This window comes from Bombina bombina, chromosome 5 (assembly GCF_027579735.1).
Source record: "Bombina bombina isolate aBomBom1 chromosome 5, aBomBom1.pri, whole genome shotgun sequence".
Taxonomy (NCBI): Eukaryota; Metazoa; Chordata; class Amphibia; order Anura; family Bombinatoridae; genus Bombina; species Bombina bombina.
Genome location: NC_069503.1, coordinates 893,336,308 through 893,352,692, shown reverse-complemented (window position 1 = coordinate 893,352,692; position 16,385 = coordinate 893,336,308). Strand labels below are relative to the sequence as shown.

The window sequence follows — 16,385 nt, the reverse complement described above, 5'->3', positions numbered from 1 at the left end:
TCAAGGGGTTCCGTTTGAACCTTTACATTCCATAGATATTAAGTTACTATCTTGGAAAGTTTTGTTTTTGGTTGCAATTTCTTCTGCTAGAAGAGTTTCAGAGTTATCTGCTCTGCAGTGTTCTCCGCCCTATCTGGTGTTCCATGCAGATAAGGTGGTTTTGCGTACTAAGCCTGGTTTTCTTCCTAAGGTTGTTTCTAACAAAAATATTAACCAGGAGATAGTTGTACCTTCTTTGTGTCCGAATCCATTTTCAAAGAAGGAACGTTTGTTACACAATTTGGACGTAGTCCGTGCTCTAAAATTCTATTTAGAGGCTACAAAAGATTTCAGACAAACATCTTCCTTGTTTGTTGTTTATTCTGGTAAAAGGAGAGATCAAAAAGCGACTTCTACCTCTCTTTCCTTTTGGCTTAAAAGCATCATCCGATTGGCTTATGAGACTGCCGGACCGCAGCCTCCTGAAAGAATCACAGCTCACTCCACTAGGGCTGTGGCTTCCACATGGGCCTTCAAGAACGAGGCTTCTGTTGACCAGATATGTAAGGCAGCGACTTGGTCTTCACTGCACACTTTTGCCAAATTTTACAAATTTGATACTTTTGCTTCTTCGGAGGCTATTTTTGGGAGAAAGGTTTTGCAAGCTGTGGTGCCTTCCGTTTAGGTAACCTGATTTGCTCCCTCCCTTCATCCGTGTCCTAAAGCTTTGGTATTGGTTCCCACAAGTAAGGATGACGCCGTGGACCGGACACACCAATGTTGGAGAAAACATAATTTATGCTTACCTGATAAATTACTTTCTCCAACGGTGTGTCCGGTCCACGGCCCGCCCTGGTTTTTTAATCAGGTCTGATGAATTATTTTCTCTAACTACAGTCACCACGGTACCATATGGTTTCTCCTATATATATTTCCTCCTGTCCGGTCGAATGACTGGGGTGGGCGGAGCCTAGGAGGGACTATATGGCCAGCTTTGCTGGGACTCTTTGCCATTTCCTGTTGGGGAAGAGAATATCCCACAAGTAAGGATGACGCCGTGGACCGGACACACCGTTGGAGAAAGTAATTTATCAGGTAAGCATAAATTCTGTTTTTATATATGTGGTGTGTGCCCATGTAACATAAGTCCTTTTTCTAATACAGGGGGGGATTATTGCTAGAAATAGATAGGACAACATTCTAAAATGAAATATACCCTTGACAGTAATTCTCAGTTTGATATTTAGTAACTTGTAGAAAATGTTGACATTGACATACAGGATGTACTACATGTAAGTTAAAGGACCAAATTAGAGAACATCTGCTGTTCCTCAATGCTGAGATCCTAAAAATGCAGTTGCAAAACATTTTGCTATACATAGAATAAAGCAGGTTTACGTTGAGTAAGAAAAACACAATATTTACTCTATATATGATGTATGATATACATTTTTTAATTTAAAAAAAAAAAAGTTTTTTGGATTCACCATTTAAAAACAGGTTCTCCTAAAGGAATACAAGATCTGGAATGTGAAGTTATACACTGGACTATTAATTATAGGTATTTTTAAACAATGGTTATGTCTTAAAAGGGAAACCTGAGGAAACGGCCAAGAGCTTACGGCCGAGAAAACGCGTTGTTTAGCTCAAATACTTTGTTTTTTATCATACTCTGATGCCTTTTAAATCTTTCACGAACTTTTCACTTTGAAGTGCCAAATCGGCATATAAGAGTAAACCATAATCCATTGGTTTGTATTATACTCCTATTTCTGGTCTTAACCAATCGCAGTGCAGACGGCGTGGTCATTCATCTTGCTCTCTGTTGGAGCATACCCTATTGCTATACACAGATTGAAGGAGTTTCTTTACCCACTGTGGAGAGACAGCAGTTTTTTTGCCCGTTAGCAACAAGACTTCGTCCTTCCAGCGTACTGACTGCTGTTAAAAGTCAGCCTGCTTGTTAGTACTTATTTTACCAAGAGTGCCACCACACTTGTGAGTACCTTTTCACCAGCTTTCTACACACTGCTCAACATTTGTTTGTGATTTCTACACCATGAGGCACTTTCTTTTTGTTTTCACCTTTTGACAGACTTTCATTTCAGGCAATTAGTACTGACTCTTAAATAACTTCACGTGCGTGAGCACAGTGTTATCTATAGGAAACACATGAACTAACACCCTCTAGCTGTGAAAAACTGTCAAACGCATTTAGATGAGAGGCGGCCTTCAAGGGCTTAGAAATTGGCATATGAGCCTACCAAGGTTTAGCTTTCAAAGCCAAGTGAACAAAGCAAATTTGATGATTAAAGTAAATTAGAAAGTTGTTTAAAATTATATGCCCCATCATAATCATGAAATTTTAATTTGGACTTTACTATCCCTTTAAGGATACAAAGAACATCTTTAAAAATGTGTTTCTAGTTAAGTCCCATTACAATTTTTTTTAGAATGTGTGTGAAAAACATACATACATACACACACACACAGGTGTCCCTCTGTTTACGCCGGTTCAATTTGCGCCGTTTCAGAACAACAACCTTTTTTTCCAGTCATTTGGAAAGCAATGCACTAATTAAAATAGCCAGTAGGTGGAGCTGTCCGCTTGTTTTGCAGCAAAGTTATGTAACTTAACAGTCTTAAATTGATTTGTGTACACAGATCAGACCAGATCTATAGAGCAAAATATAGCAGGCACTTCCCTATTATCTTTCTGTCCAGCAGCTTCAGGTGAGGGTGCCTAACTGCTTATTAATCACTGCAGATTAAAATGCATAGAATAGGTGCAGACCCAATATTATCCAACATGCTAACAACGCAGAGAACGAATTGCAGAAAAATGCAAGAAAAACGTTTTTGTTCATTAAACTTAGTTTGAAGAGGATGCAGCCTGTTGTGTAAATATTTTATTAGCGGATGTTTAGCAAATGTTTTTGTTCATTAAATTTGGTTTGATGTTGATACAATCTATATTAGGTTTATAATGCTGTTTAGCATTTAAAGTCTTCATTTCAAAGCTTTAAAAATAATGTATTAGGTGTTACTTATGACAATTTTGAGAGGGGCCTGGAACCTAACTCCCTCACTTCTATTGACTTACATTATAAACTGGGTTTCAATTTACAACGGTTTTGATTTACAACCATTCCTCCTGGAACCTAACCCCGGCGTAAACTGAGGGCTACACACACATATACATATATATATATATATATATATATATATATATATATATATATATATATATATATATATATAAAATTAATAGAATATATATATATATATATAAAAAATTAATAGAATATATATATATAAAATTAATAGAATATATATATATAAAATTAATAGAATATAAATATATATATATAAAATTAATAGAATATATATATATATATATATATATATATATATAAATAAAATTAATAGAATATATATATAAAATTAATAGAATATATATATATATATATATATATATATATATATATATATATATATATATATATATATATATATATATACACATACATACACACACACACGACAGTGCGTGTATATAAGGATAGTAGACAGGCACACAGCTGATATCCCTGATGAAGCACTGTTAAGGCAGGAAACGCTTTTCCTCTAACTTTGGAGTTTTCTGGATTACAGTATTTTTATATGCCTTTGTAATAAAATTTTGACTTAACTGCACATATTGGCACTTATCTTTTGTATACGGACTACTGTAGTTGTGCTTAGCAGTTTAAAGGGAGAGCCTAGTCAAAATAAAACTCACGATTCACATAGGGCAATTTACTTTTATCATCAAATTTGCTTTGTTCTTTTGGTATTCTTTGTTGAAAGCTAAACCTAGGTAGAGTCAAAATGATTTCTAAGAAGATGAACCGCCTCTTATAGTGCGTTTTGACAGACACCGATAGTTCATGTGCGTTATATAGACAACAATGTGATCACTCCTGTGGAGTGATTTAAAATTCAGCACTGATTGGCTAAAACGCAAGTCTGTCAAAAGTACTGAGATAAGGGAGCAGTCTGTAGAGGCTTAGATACAAGGTAATCAGAGGTAAAAAGTGTATTACTATAACCGTGTTGGTTATGCAAAACTGGGGAATGGATAATAAAAGGAATTATCTATCTTTTTAAACAATACAAATTTTCAAGCAGACAGTCCCTTTAATGTCCTTTTATTTGCCATTATATACAAAGAGTTGTAATTAACATCATACAACATCATGTATGCATGTACCACTTTCCTAATTCTATACACCAAATATCCAATACACTTCATCCACTAGTATATTTCACTTGCTTTATATCCAGTAAAGAAACCTGTTGAAAGCAAGCTTTAAAAAGGGACATTCCAGCCAAAATTGGAATCCACATGGAATGGATACATTTAAATTTTGAATGGAAGCATTTTTGTAATATACATGTATTAGCAAAAATACTTCTAACAAAAGCTATAGCGATTTCAAAACTGTATTTAAATATGCACCGTGCACCAGCATTTTAAACACAACACTTGCTCAGAGAGCCTAAGGTGCTTGTACCATCTGGTAATTACTCAATTTGTTAATTGCCGGCATGATACGAGCCCCACACACACTCTGAAAAGCTGCAGTATTTAAAATGCTGGTGCACTGAGAATATTTAGCTATGCTTCACATGCACGTGCAGAGAAAAATGTTAATACTAAAAGAGCGATAACTTTTACTAGAAGCATTTTTGCCAATACATGAATATTGCAAATATGTTTCTATACAAAGATGTAATTCATCTATGTGCATTTACATTTTGACTGGAATGACCCTTTAAGGAATAAATAATCCTGTACACAACATTATGAACAGTCATAACTAAATAGTTTTGATTGCCATAAAATACACTTACCGAGGCTCCTTGGATCGTAAAAGCTGGTTGTTATTACACCACCATTTTTTTCTATGGCTGCAATTGCAAGCTCGGAGGCCCACTGGACTTCAATGTTCACTTTTGCGCAGAAAATATCTGCACCCTGAAAAAGATAAAAAGTACAAGATTATTAAGGAGTTATGATCCCAGCATAACATTCAATACAAAGTGTATTCAGCAGATGCTGAAAGATACAACTGCTAACATACTGATAAATCAAAAAAAATACGCTAATTTTACAAAGACACAAATTGATGAATTTAAAATAAACTACAGTACTTCTGTTTAAGTGAACTTTCAATGAGTATTAATGTTTTATAATAGAGTTTGACAAACCACTGAGAGTCACAGATGCTAGAATCTTACTCCTGGGAACAAGGACACCCTTATCTGGCGTCCATTGCATGTGACTAACTCCTGAAATACGTTTCCCAGTACCTACGTATTTAAAAAAAAAAAAAAAAAATTATGTATGTTGCCAAACTGTAAGATACAATATGCTTTTAAAAAATAAATAAATAATACTAGCCCCTACTCAATCTGGTCCATTGTTTAAAATGGAGGTTTGACAGATTTGTAGGAGTATAAAAGAAATTACGGTCGACTAGTCCCGGTACCATGCTTACAATTTATTTAAAAGAACATTTATAGACTGTATTCCAAGATTGCCACTGGTTTATAATACTCTGTGTCTCTAGGACAGCAATTGATATAAATTTGTTCAAACTGTGGGGGGGGAGAAGATTCCGTTTTTATGTGCATACACAAATTCCTGGCTATCTGTGGCTCATAAAACATACACAAATGCATATAAAAGTTTTAAAATATCCTTTAAGATATAACAAGAAATATCTTTAAGATCAGAATACAACACAGGCCAGTCATTTTATTTACCCCAAAAGAAAACACACATTTATCTGAGAAATTAGAACAGTCATTTACATAAGCCTTAAGGGCCGATTTAACAAGCTCCGTATTGGCCCCAAAGCCTCTATTTCCATGCAAGTCTTCAGGCTCGCCGGAAACAGGCGTTAAGAAGCAGTGGTCAAAGTGAAGGTCAATTTAGATGAATTGGTGCCCGGTTTTTAATAATCCTATTAAAAACAAGGGCACTCTAACACATCAAAATTGACATTTCATTTGTTTTCTTCACAGCCGCTCCAGCGATTCCCCCGGCCGTCGGAAGCCTCTTCATACGTCAGAAATGACGAATCCGGCTTCCTTCCGGTGGAATCTTGGCCTGAGGCAACGCCGTGATTGGAGGAAGCCGGATTTGTAATTTTGGACCCGTGAAGATGGCTTGGGACAGGCGGAGGAAGCACTGCAACTGCTGTCAGGATTAAAAGGTAAGTATTTGAAGAAAACTAGTGAAATGTTAATTTTGATTAATTAAAGTGCCCTTGTTTTTAATAGGTTTTTTTAAAAACCAGGCATTGATTCATCAAAATTGACCTTCACTTTAAGACCTCTGAGGCGACAGACAGCAATCGGCACGATCTCATACGATCGAGTTGATTGACACCAACTATTAGCGGCCGATTGGCCGCAAATGTGCAGGGGTGTGGTAATGCACAAGCATCTCTAGTGAAATGCTTGTGCAATGATAAATGACGAAAGTCTGCATTTTTCTATGTCTGGCGGACATGATCACTACAGCAGATCATGTCCACCCAAAACATGATAAATCGGCCCCTTAGAATGACTCCTGATCTGCAAGAGTGCTCTTGTATGCAAAAGCTCACAGACCTCACACAAAGTAAAGCTTTTTTTTGTTTTTGTTAACTATTTTCTAACAATAAGTTTGTCTCATATTGAAGGTCTCCCCACCCTATATTTTTTGCATATTTGGGATAATTCAACAAATCAAAAAAAAAGCTATAATGCACTAGCCCTTCTATATGTTCCTTGGGGAGGGTGTAGCACTACTTACAATAGCAAAAGCATTATAGCACATGCACACTAATCAATCCACTAATGGAATAACCAAGCTTGGTGAAAAAAAAAATGCGGTGCATTAAAAGTGCACTACAAATTATACATACTCCTCATGCCATTAAAAAGGGACACTGTTCCGTATTTTTTTCTCCATTTTAAGGCCAGATTAAGATTGGCGCTCTGTTACGCACAAGCGATAAGGGGTTTATTGCGGGTGTTTGTGCACACACACATCGGAAGTAGCGCAATAATTATATCAGAACTATATGATGTGTGCAAAAAGCTTACTGCTATTCTCAGGTATTTGTAGAGCGCCAACAGATTTTGCAGCACTATAAAAACTTAAGGTATACAAGATAACATTTACAGGGATCAAATGGGTAGAGGGCCATGCCAAGAGTGGCTCTGTTGTAGTCGGCTCTTATAAAGGTGATCTACAAACAGCTGGGCTCCTAGGCTTACATGCTAAGGGGTTCAGAGGATAGCAGTGGGGATAGGAAGGTTAGTGTAGGTTGTAGGTGCATCCCTAAATAAGAGAATCTTTAAGGAGCGCTTGAAGCTTTCAAAACTAGGGGAGAGTCTTGTAGAGTGAGGGAGAGAGTTCCATAACATGAGAGCCAGTCTGGAGAAGGCTTGTAAACTGAGTTAACAGTTATAGAGAAATAGGGGTGGAGATTTTGAAAGAAGGGGGGGAAATAAGGAGCTCAGTTTTGGAGAGATTTAGCTTGAGGTAGTGAGAGGACATCTAAGATGAGATATGAGAGAGACAGATAGTGACACGGATTAGCAAGTAAGGAAATAGGTCTGGTGCAGAGAGGTAAAATTTGGGTGTCGTCGGCATACAAATGGTATTGAAACCCGTGGGACTTTATTAAGGAACCTCAGGATGTGAAGATTGAGAAGAGAAGGGGGACCGAGGACAGATCCTTGCGGTACCCTAACAGAAAGAGGTAACAGGTTAGAGGATGCCCCACAGAAGACTACACTAAAGGCACGGTTAGACAGATAGGAAGAGAACCACAAGAGAGCAGTGTTGCAAATGCCGAAGGATTGGATCAAGAGGGTGGTCGACAGTATCAAAGGCTGCAGACAGATCAAGAAGGATAAGCAGAGAGAAGTGGCCTTTGTATTTTTCTGTAAGTAGGTTGTTGGTAACCTTAACAATTGCTGTCTCTGTGGAGTGATGGGGGTGAAATCCAGATTGCAGTGGGTCAAGGAGGGAATTTAATGTAAGGAAATGGGCTAGACGTGCATAAACTAGCTTTTCAAGAAGCTTTGAGGCAAGAAGAAGTAGGGAAATAGGGCGGTAGTTGAAGGGGAGGTTGGATTGAGAAAAAGTTTTTTTGAGGATAGGTGTGACCAGTGCATGTTTAAGAGATGAGGCAAATTTACCAGTGCTGAGGGAGAGGTTGAAGATGTGTGTGTGTGTGTGTGTGTGTGTGTGTGTGTATAGGGGTAAGGGAAGAAGAAGAGGGTGGGGAGTAGCTGTGAGGGCATGGGGTCAAGGAGACAGGTAGTGAGGCGAGAGGATAGTATAAGGGCAGAAACTTCTTCCTCTGTAACAGGGGCAAGAGAGCTAAATTAATGGCTATTTGGGTTTTGGATGATTGTGATCTTTTGAGGGGGTGGGAGACTGGTAGTATGTTAAGAGCTGATTTAATTTCTGATGGAGTCGATTTTGTTGTTTAAGTAGCTAGTAAAATCTTAAGCTGAGAGAGAAGTTATAGTAGGAGGTGGACGGAGAAGAGTATTGAACGTGGAGAACAGACGTTTTGGGTTTGAAGAAAGAATAGGAGATAAGAGTAGAGAAGTAATTATGCTTATATAGATTAAAAAGGCAGAATAGTAAGAGTTCAGGATGAACTTATAGTGAAGAAAGTGAGCTGAACTTAAAGATTTTTTCCAGTGTCCCTCAGCAGTACGGGAACATCTGCATACTGTAGGTACCGTGTCAAAGGAGTATGCCAAGGCTGAGTGTATGATTTCCAAGCTATGGTATGTGGGGCCAGATTGTCAAGGACCGATGTAAGGGTGGAGTTATAGTGGCAGATATATTTGTTAGGGCAGGAAAAGGAGGGGATGGAAGAGAGTAGAGGTTCGAGAGAGCTAGTGAGCTGTTGCTGATGATTTGATTCTTCTGTGAATTTTGATGTGAGGGGTGGAAGGAGGGAGAGTTGTTGGGAGGGAAATGATGTTACAAGTGAGGACATGATTGTCAGAAAGAGGAAAAGGGGAGTTGTTGAAGTCTGAAATAGTGCATCGATAGCTGAAAATCAGATCAAGGGAGTGACCATCTTTGTGAGTGGGAGAGTCAGTCTATTGAGATAGGCCGAAAGAGGAAGCGAGTTGCATAAAGTTGTTTTGCAGAGGCGGCGGTGGGTTGTTGATGTCGCCAAGAATGAGGGCAGGGGTATCTGAGGAAAGGAAATAGAAAAGGTAGCCAGGCAGCAAAGTGATCCAGAAATAGAGTTGAGGAGCCAGGGGGGGCGGTATATGACTGCAATGCGTATAAGCGGAGAGAATAATCATGTGCGTTTGGAATGAAGAAAATATGAGGAAAGAGAAGGGCTGTATTTGTTGAAAGGTGCAGTGAGAGGAAAGTAAAATACCAACACCACCTCCTTGTCTATTACCAGACCTAGGAGTGTGGCTGAAGTGAAGACCCCCATGTGACAGTGCAGCAGCCGAAACCGTGTCTGAAGCAGAGAGCCAGAAGATTGAGAGAGCGGGAGATAGAGGTCACGGATAGAAGTGAGCTTGTTGCAAACAGAGCAAGAGTTCCAGAGTGCATAAGTGAAGGAGGTGGTGGCTTTAGATGCAGGCTTTAGCGCAGTTAACGCTAAAGCAGAAGAGATAATTACAGCTCCACTTGTAATCTGGCCCTTAATGTGTTTATAGTGATGGATTTTACCTGCTGGAGTGTATAATTCCTTTGTCATTTGAAATAGCTGCTTTTTGCCTGAAATGATCATCATCAGTTATTAGTAGAGCACCAACAGACTCTGCAGTGCTATAAACAAGGTCTAATATGCAAGGAAGCATTTACAGAAGACAGGAGTTGTACTGTTGTAAATCAGCTCTTATGAAGGTGATCTACAAAACAACTGGGCTCATAGGCTTACATGCTAAGGGGTTCATGGGATGAAAGGAGGAGCAGAACAGAGGTAAGAACATGTTATTGTATATTTTATACATCGCTGAACAGTAGAGTCTTTAAGGAGAGCTTGAAACTATGAAAACTAGGGGAGAGACTTGTCGAGCGAGGTAGTGTTCCACAAGACAGGGGCAAATCTGGAGATGTTCTGTAGACAGAAATGTAAAGAAATAATAGTGGAGGTGATTATGAGCAAAGGGGATAGGAGGGAAGAGTATCTGAAAACTAGGTCTGAGATATAGGGGAAGCATTGTTTTTGAGGGCCTTGAATGTCAGAGTCAGGATTTTGTGTTTTATTATGGAGGTTAGAGGAAGCCAGAGAGGTGCAGCAGATGAGGAGTCAAGTGTGGCCCCAAGAGTAATTATGTTATCAGTTATAGAAAGTTGGGGGATAAAGATTTTGACAGAATAGGGGGCAAATAAGGAGCTTAGCCATGGAGAGATTTAGCTTAATGTAATGTAAAGACATCCAGGATAAAATATTAGAAAAGTCAGTGACACGAGTTAGCAAGGAAGGAGATAGGTCTGTGCTCAGAGGTAGATTTAGGTATCATTAGCATACAAATGATACTGAAACCTTTGGGACCAAGGACAGAGCATTGAGGTACCCCAACAGAAAGTGGTAAAGGGGCAGAGGATGCACCAGAGAAGGCTACACTAAATGTGCGGTTAGACAGGTAGGAGGAAAACCACAAGAGGGCTGTGTTTGAGAGAGTAAATCGATAGCTGAAAATCAGATCAAGGAAGAGTCCATCTTTGTGAGTGGGAGCGTCGATGCATTGTGACAGACCGGAAGGAGAAGTGAGCTGGAGAAATTTCTCCAGGGGCAGTCGGATTTTCAATAGGGAAGTTGAAGTCCCCAAGAATGAGGGCAGGGGTGTCTGAGAAAAGGTTGCAAGGCTGCAAAACTATTAAGAAATTGAGTTGAGGAGCCAGGGGGCAATATATAACTGCAAAACAGAGAGAGGGGAGAGAATAAGCTAATCATGTGGGTTTAGAAGGAAGAAAATGTGAGCGAAGAGATGGGTTGTATTTGCTAAAAGGTGCAATGAGAGGAAATTAAAATACCTACACTACCTCCCTGTCTGTTTCCACATCTAGTGGTGTGGCAGAAGTCGAGACCCCCATGAAACAAAGCAGCAGTGGAGGCTGCGTCTGAAGGAGAGAGCCAGGTTTCTGTGAAAGCCAGAAGGTTGAGGGAATGGGATATTAAAGGGACAGTACACTGTAAAATTGTTTTTATATTAATGTATTTTCAATGACTTGTTATACCAGCTGCAGAGTATAACATTAATGAGAAATTGCATCTTCAGGTTTATTTGTGTATCTGAAGTAGCTGGTTTTGTGCTTTTAAACCACAGCCTATTACAATGGGTTGAGCTTCAGGTAATATCAGATCTCATTATGTTATCACTTTTATGTACACAGACTTACTTCCTTATCTTATATTTGTCTAAAAAAACAAATCTCAAAACTTAGAGAGAACAATGGAAAATTATCATTTTATTACTTAACTATCATGCCCCCCACTGAGAGTGTAATCTCCTCTGCCTGCTGTGTTTACTTAGGCTATTCAATAGAATATACTCCAGTATAGAAACTTTCAGTATAGGTTGGGATACCACAGGCTAAATCAGCTATTTCAAATGCCAAAATAGGGGTAAAGGAGCTATTTGTAAACAATTTAAAACGCTCCAGCAGGTAAAATGAATCATTGGGAACAATTTAAAGGGGAGAAAAATTGTGGGTGAACTGTCCCTTTAAGAGGTTGTGAATAGAAGTTAAAGGGGAGAAATGTTTTGAGTAAACTGTGCCTTTAATTTGTTCCCAATGATCCACTTTACCTGCTGGAGTGTATTAAATTGTTTACAAGTATTTCCATTACGCTTATATTGGCATTTGAAATAGTCGATTTAGCCTGTGGTATCCCCACCCATCCTGAAAGTTTTTGGTCACAAGGCCAAGCTGTATAAACACAGCCAGTAGAAGAAATTACACTCCCAGTGGGTTATAGAAGAGATAAGGTAATAAAATGTTAATTTTCCATTGTTCTCTCCAAGTATTGGCGATTGGTTTATGGATAGATATAAGATAAAGAAGCATGTATATTTACACAATGTGATAAAGTAATGAGATCTGATTATACCTACAAGCTCAACCCATTTTATTAGGTTGTGGCTTCAAAACACAAAATCAGCTATTTCATATACACAAATAAGTCTTATAAAGCAAATATCGTACATTTTATACTCTGCAGCTGGTAAAAAAAAAGTAATTGAAAACCCTTTAAGGGAAAAACAATTTTATAGCATACTGTCCCTTTCAGTCAAAACAGAGCAAGAGTTCCAGAGTGTACAAGTGAAGGTAGTGTTGGCTTTAGATACAAGAACTTGAGTAAGGTTTCCAGAGTTCTAGGTCTATGGAAAGGCATACATGGGTGAGCAAGATTAGGAGGTTGTGGTGGGCCAGAATTGGTAAAGATATCACCTGCAGCTAGTATAAGAGGAAAAGTGACATAGGTTGAGATACAGATTTACAATATTGAGAGTGCCTTTGGGATGTGGTGCAGGGAGGAAAGAGTTTAGGAATGAGAGCAGAAGGTCAGGATGGGCCAATAAATAATGGTGGTGGTAAGAGGGAAGGAGTAAATAAAAAAATACATAGTTTGATGTATAGACAAGAGGTAGCAAAAAGGAACATGGAGTATTTTTACAGAAGGGAATCAGTGAAACATACCAAACTAAATATTACAAAAGTACTTGCCTTTTGTTCACTCCTTGTTCAATTACTGTATAATTATTTTGCCCAATTCTAATGGCCTCACTTATAAAATGCTCACTTCAGAAATGCAAAAAAGATACTATTATGATAGTGCTAACTGCCCTTGCAATGCAAATCTCTTACAATGTATTCCCCAAACTAGTGTTCAACGTATAGGGCAGAGCAGTCAGCTGGGTGCATCAAATTAGCAAATGAGAGGATCACAGAAAGTCAAAAAGGCCAATTTGGAAGTTTGACCAAGGCCAGGTCAGGGTGAGATAAGTTACAATAATAGACAATAGAATTTGGAGGAAGTTGAAGTTACACCATTAGTCAACTATAAATTTAAGAATTATAATTAGCAAGTATTGCTATAATGCACCATATATACCACACATATGACTACTTTAGTATTCTCTATAGATAAGTAAACATGAACAAGCAGCAATCAAAGTTCCCAGTGGGAGTTGAAAGAAATCGGTATTTACATGTTCCTTTCAATAGCTCTATATAATTACTAATCATTTTATATAGAGACAGAGAGATAAGATGTTTTTATTTATAGTGAAATAGATAAGGTCTGCTATTTCTATAGACAATTTCAATAGGCAGGTTCTTGACTACAAATCGATTGAGACTTTAATGAGCAAAAATTTTGTTTCAGATACAAAAATAAAGCCTAAAAAAACAAAATCACTTTCCTATACTCTGTAGCCACTATAACACGTCCCTGGGAACACATTAAAGGTCAAGTCAACCCCCAAAAAATTCTTACTTATACAGATAAGGTTACAAATGATTAATATTACAAACTGTAGCCCAATTTTTATAAATATATTATTGTGCAAGTAAAAATACAAGTTGTCTCTCTGCCGTTTTGAAATTTTATTGCATGGGCCTTTTTATAGGAACCTCTATAATACTGAGCTGTTATTTTTAGTTCCTGGTTAAAAAAGGCCCCCTGCAATAAAAACGGTACATTGCACATGAGCAAAGCACGGAAGCGTGTAGAATCGCAAAGTTACATTCACAGGCAGATGAGGAAGACGGGGGGGGTGACAAAATCTTGAGGGGGCAGGCGGCCATTTCAAAACAGCCGAGGGACAACTTACAAGTATTTTTACTTGCACAATATATATTTATAAAAATGGGGCAACAGTTTGTAATATTAATCATTTGTAACTTTATCTGTATAAGTAAGAACATTTTTTGGGTTGACTTGCCCTTTAAGGGGAAATCAATTTTATAGTACAATGTCCCTTTAAACATAATATAATGAACTTACACTATGTTTTATTGTGCATACAACTCAAAGGGGGTATTTTACAACTACCCAGAAATCTACTGCACACATTTAACACCATACAAACGCAAGTTGGAGAAGTGTCTGGTTTACTTATTTTTAAACAGGGAATGAGAATGTTTGTAAAAGAAAAGCTTTACCTCTTCCACCAGCTGGACACCATAGTCCCTCTTGAGTGGCTGTACTGTAACTCCTCTGGCATTGACCAATTGTGTTAGGTCAATGGGTTGCTTTGGGTCTACTCTTCCCAAATCAATGAGGTACTGAAGACGGTTGAGACTAAGAGGATGGTACTGGCGTCTAAAACTGAAGAATAAAATGGATTTTAGATTCAAATAAATATCATTTATTTAAACAAGACAACATTCAGATAGGGAATGCAATGTTAATCAACTTTCTAATTTACTTTTATCAAATTTGCTTTCTTCTCTTGGTATGCTTTGTTGAAGGCTAAACCTAGGTAGGCTCATAGGCTGATTTCTAAGCCCTTGAAGGCCACCTCTCATCTCAGTGCATTGTATTAGCTTTTCAGCACTAGACAGTGCTAGTGCATGCGTGCCATATTAGATAACATTGTGCTCACTCCCCTAGAGTTATTTAAGAGACAGCACTAATTGGCTGAAATGAAAGTTTGTAAAAAGCAGAGATAAGGGGGTATTCTGCAGAGGCTTAAATACAAGGTAATCACAAAGGTAAAAAGTATATTACAGGGAAAGTCTACAACATAATTTTTAATAATTTTTTAAACAACAATTTTTGTGTAGACTTTCCCTTTAATATAACAGTGTATATACTGGGGAATATGTAATAAAGGGATTATCTACCACCTTTTTAAACAAACATTTTCAAGTAGGCTGTCCCTTTAAGTGTGAGCCTTTGAAAAAATTTTTTTTTTTTTTTGGAAATTGCATTCTACAACCCTTTGCAGGGGTTAAACACATGCAATCAAAGGTGAAATAAAAATAAATACCACTTTGCAGAATTTTCTTTTTACATTTATTTTTTTCCTTTTAGAATTGCCCAAACAACTAATTTCTTTAAGATAAAAACATATTTGGATTGACATGATCGACACATTAATTTACCTGTGTCCCTCATTGAACCCATATTTTGGAATAACAAGGTAAAAAGGAGTCTGGCCTCCTTCAAAGCCTAATCGTGGACGGTTTCCTCTCTGAGTTTCTCCTTTGTGACCCCGACCACTTTTCTTGCCCCCATGTATTCCACGGCCTCTTCTTCTTACCTTAAAAGACAAAGCAACATATGAGATTAGTGCACTTATATCTTTTATTTGATAATTCTAGTAAAACTAGTAATTATGATGATTTGCCTATAAATTACATAGGGAGATACCAAGATAAATTGTACATAGATGCCTCATATGATTGGCTCACCCATGTGCATTGCTATTTCTTCAACAAAGGATATCTAAATAATGAAGCAAACTAGATAATAGAAGTAAATTGGAATGTTGTTTAAAATTGTATTCTCTACTTGAATCATGAAAGAAAATGTTTGGGTTTAGTGTCCCTTTAATGCTTTGGCTTCGTTCCGTGACTGATAAAGACACATCAAGCACCAGTTTGAATACAGCGTGCCAAATCTTGTAATCCAATTACGTTTTCTAGAAACCTTAACTCTAATGAAGAGCTAAACCTCAGAACCAAGGGATTTAAAGATGCCAAACTCAGATCCGCACACATTTGTCTATGCATGGGTGAAATTGTTTTATTGCAAGAAGGGGATAAACTACATTTACACTTTGATATCTCATTTGTCCGCACTAAATGGGATTTCCAGTATTCTTTGACACTCTTCAAAACAAGGGAAAGTATACTAAAGAAGTCTCACTCTTTGTCTGGCTCCGGGATTTGGTCTGAGGTTTGCAAATGTGACCCGGGGAAGACTCTTCAATAACACCCTTGCTTTCTCCCCGCTGTTCCCGGAGGCCGCCATGTTTACGTACTGAAGGGCAGGAGGAGGAGCGAACGTCAAGTGACACAAACCCTCACCGCTTTACGGTTTGCTCTTACGTCATGGTACTGGCAATGATACGATACTGACATTTTTAAATAGGTGATCGCCTCGCCAGTAGTCAACTTGGCAACTGAAAATGTATGGACAAAATAAACGCGGTTAATATATTATGCAAACATAGAAGGAATGAAACTTGTAATATTTTTATTTTTAAACACCGGTACTTCACAGATTGCAGAAACTAAATATCGTTGTAATTTATAATATAATGAAGTACAGCAAAAAAAACACTGATACGACGACTACTAAAATATGTATTTTATATGAGCGGGGTGAAACAAAATCACCTTACAAAATCAA

At 37.8% G+C, this 16,385-nt stretch overlaps 1 protein-coding gene across 1 annotated transcript in view; it reads right to left on the bottom strand.

Moving 5' to 3' along the window:
• MRPL15 (mitochondrial ribosomal protein L15) overlaps positions 1–16,052 on the bottom strand; it is a 36,066-nt gene extending 20,014 nt beyond the window's left edge. Inside the window, exons 1-4 of the mRNA XM_053715045.1 lie at positions 15,900–16,052; positions 15,134–15,291; positions 14,189–14,354; positions 4,876–4,999 (exon numbers count right to left, since the gene is read on the bottom strand). Of these exons, the coding sequence (XP_053571020.1) occupies positions 4,876–4,999; positions 14,189–14,354; positions 15,134–15,291; positions 15,900–16,004 (553 nt within the window). The 5' untranslated portion in view covers positions 16,005–16,052. The remainder of the gene's footprint in view (positions 1–4,875; positions 5,000–14,188; positions 14,355–15,133; positions 15,292–15,899) is intronic.
• Between the last annotated feature and the right edge of the window lie 333 nt (positions 16,053–16,385).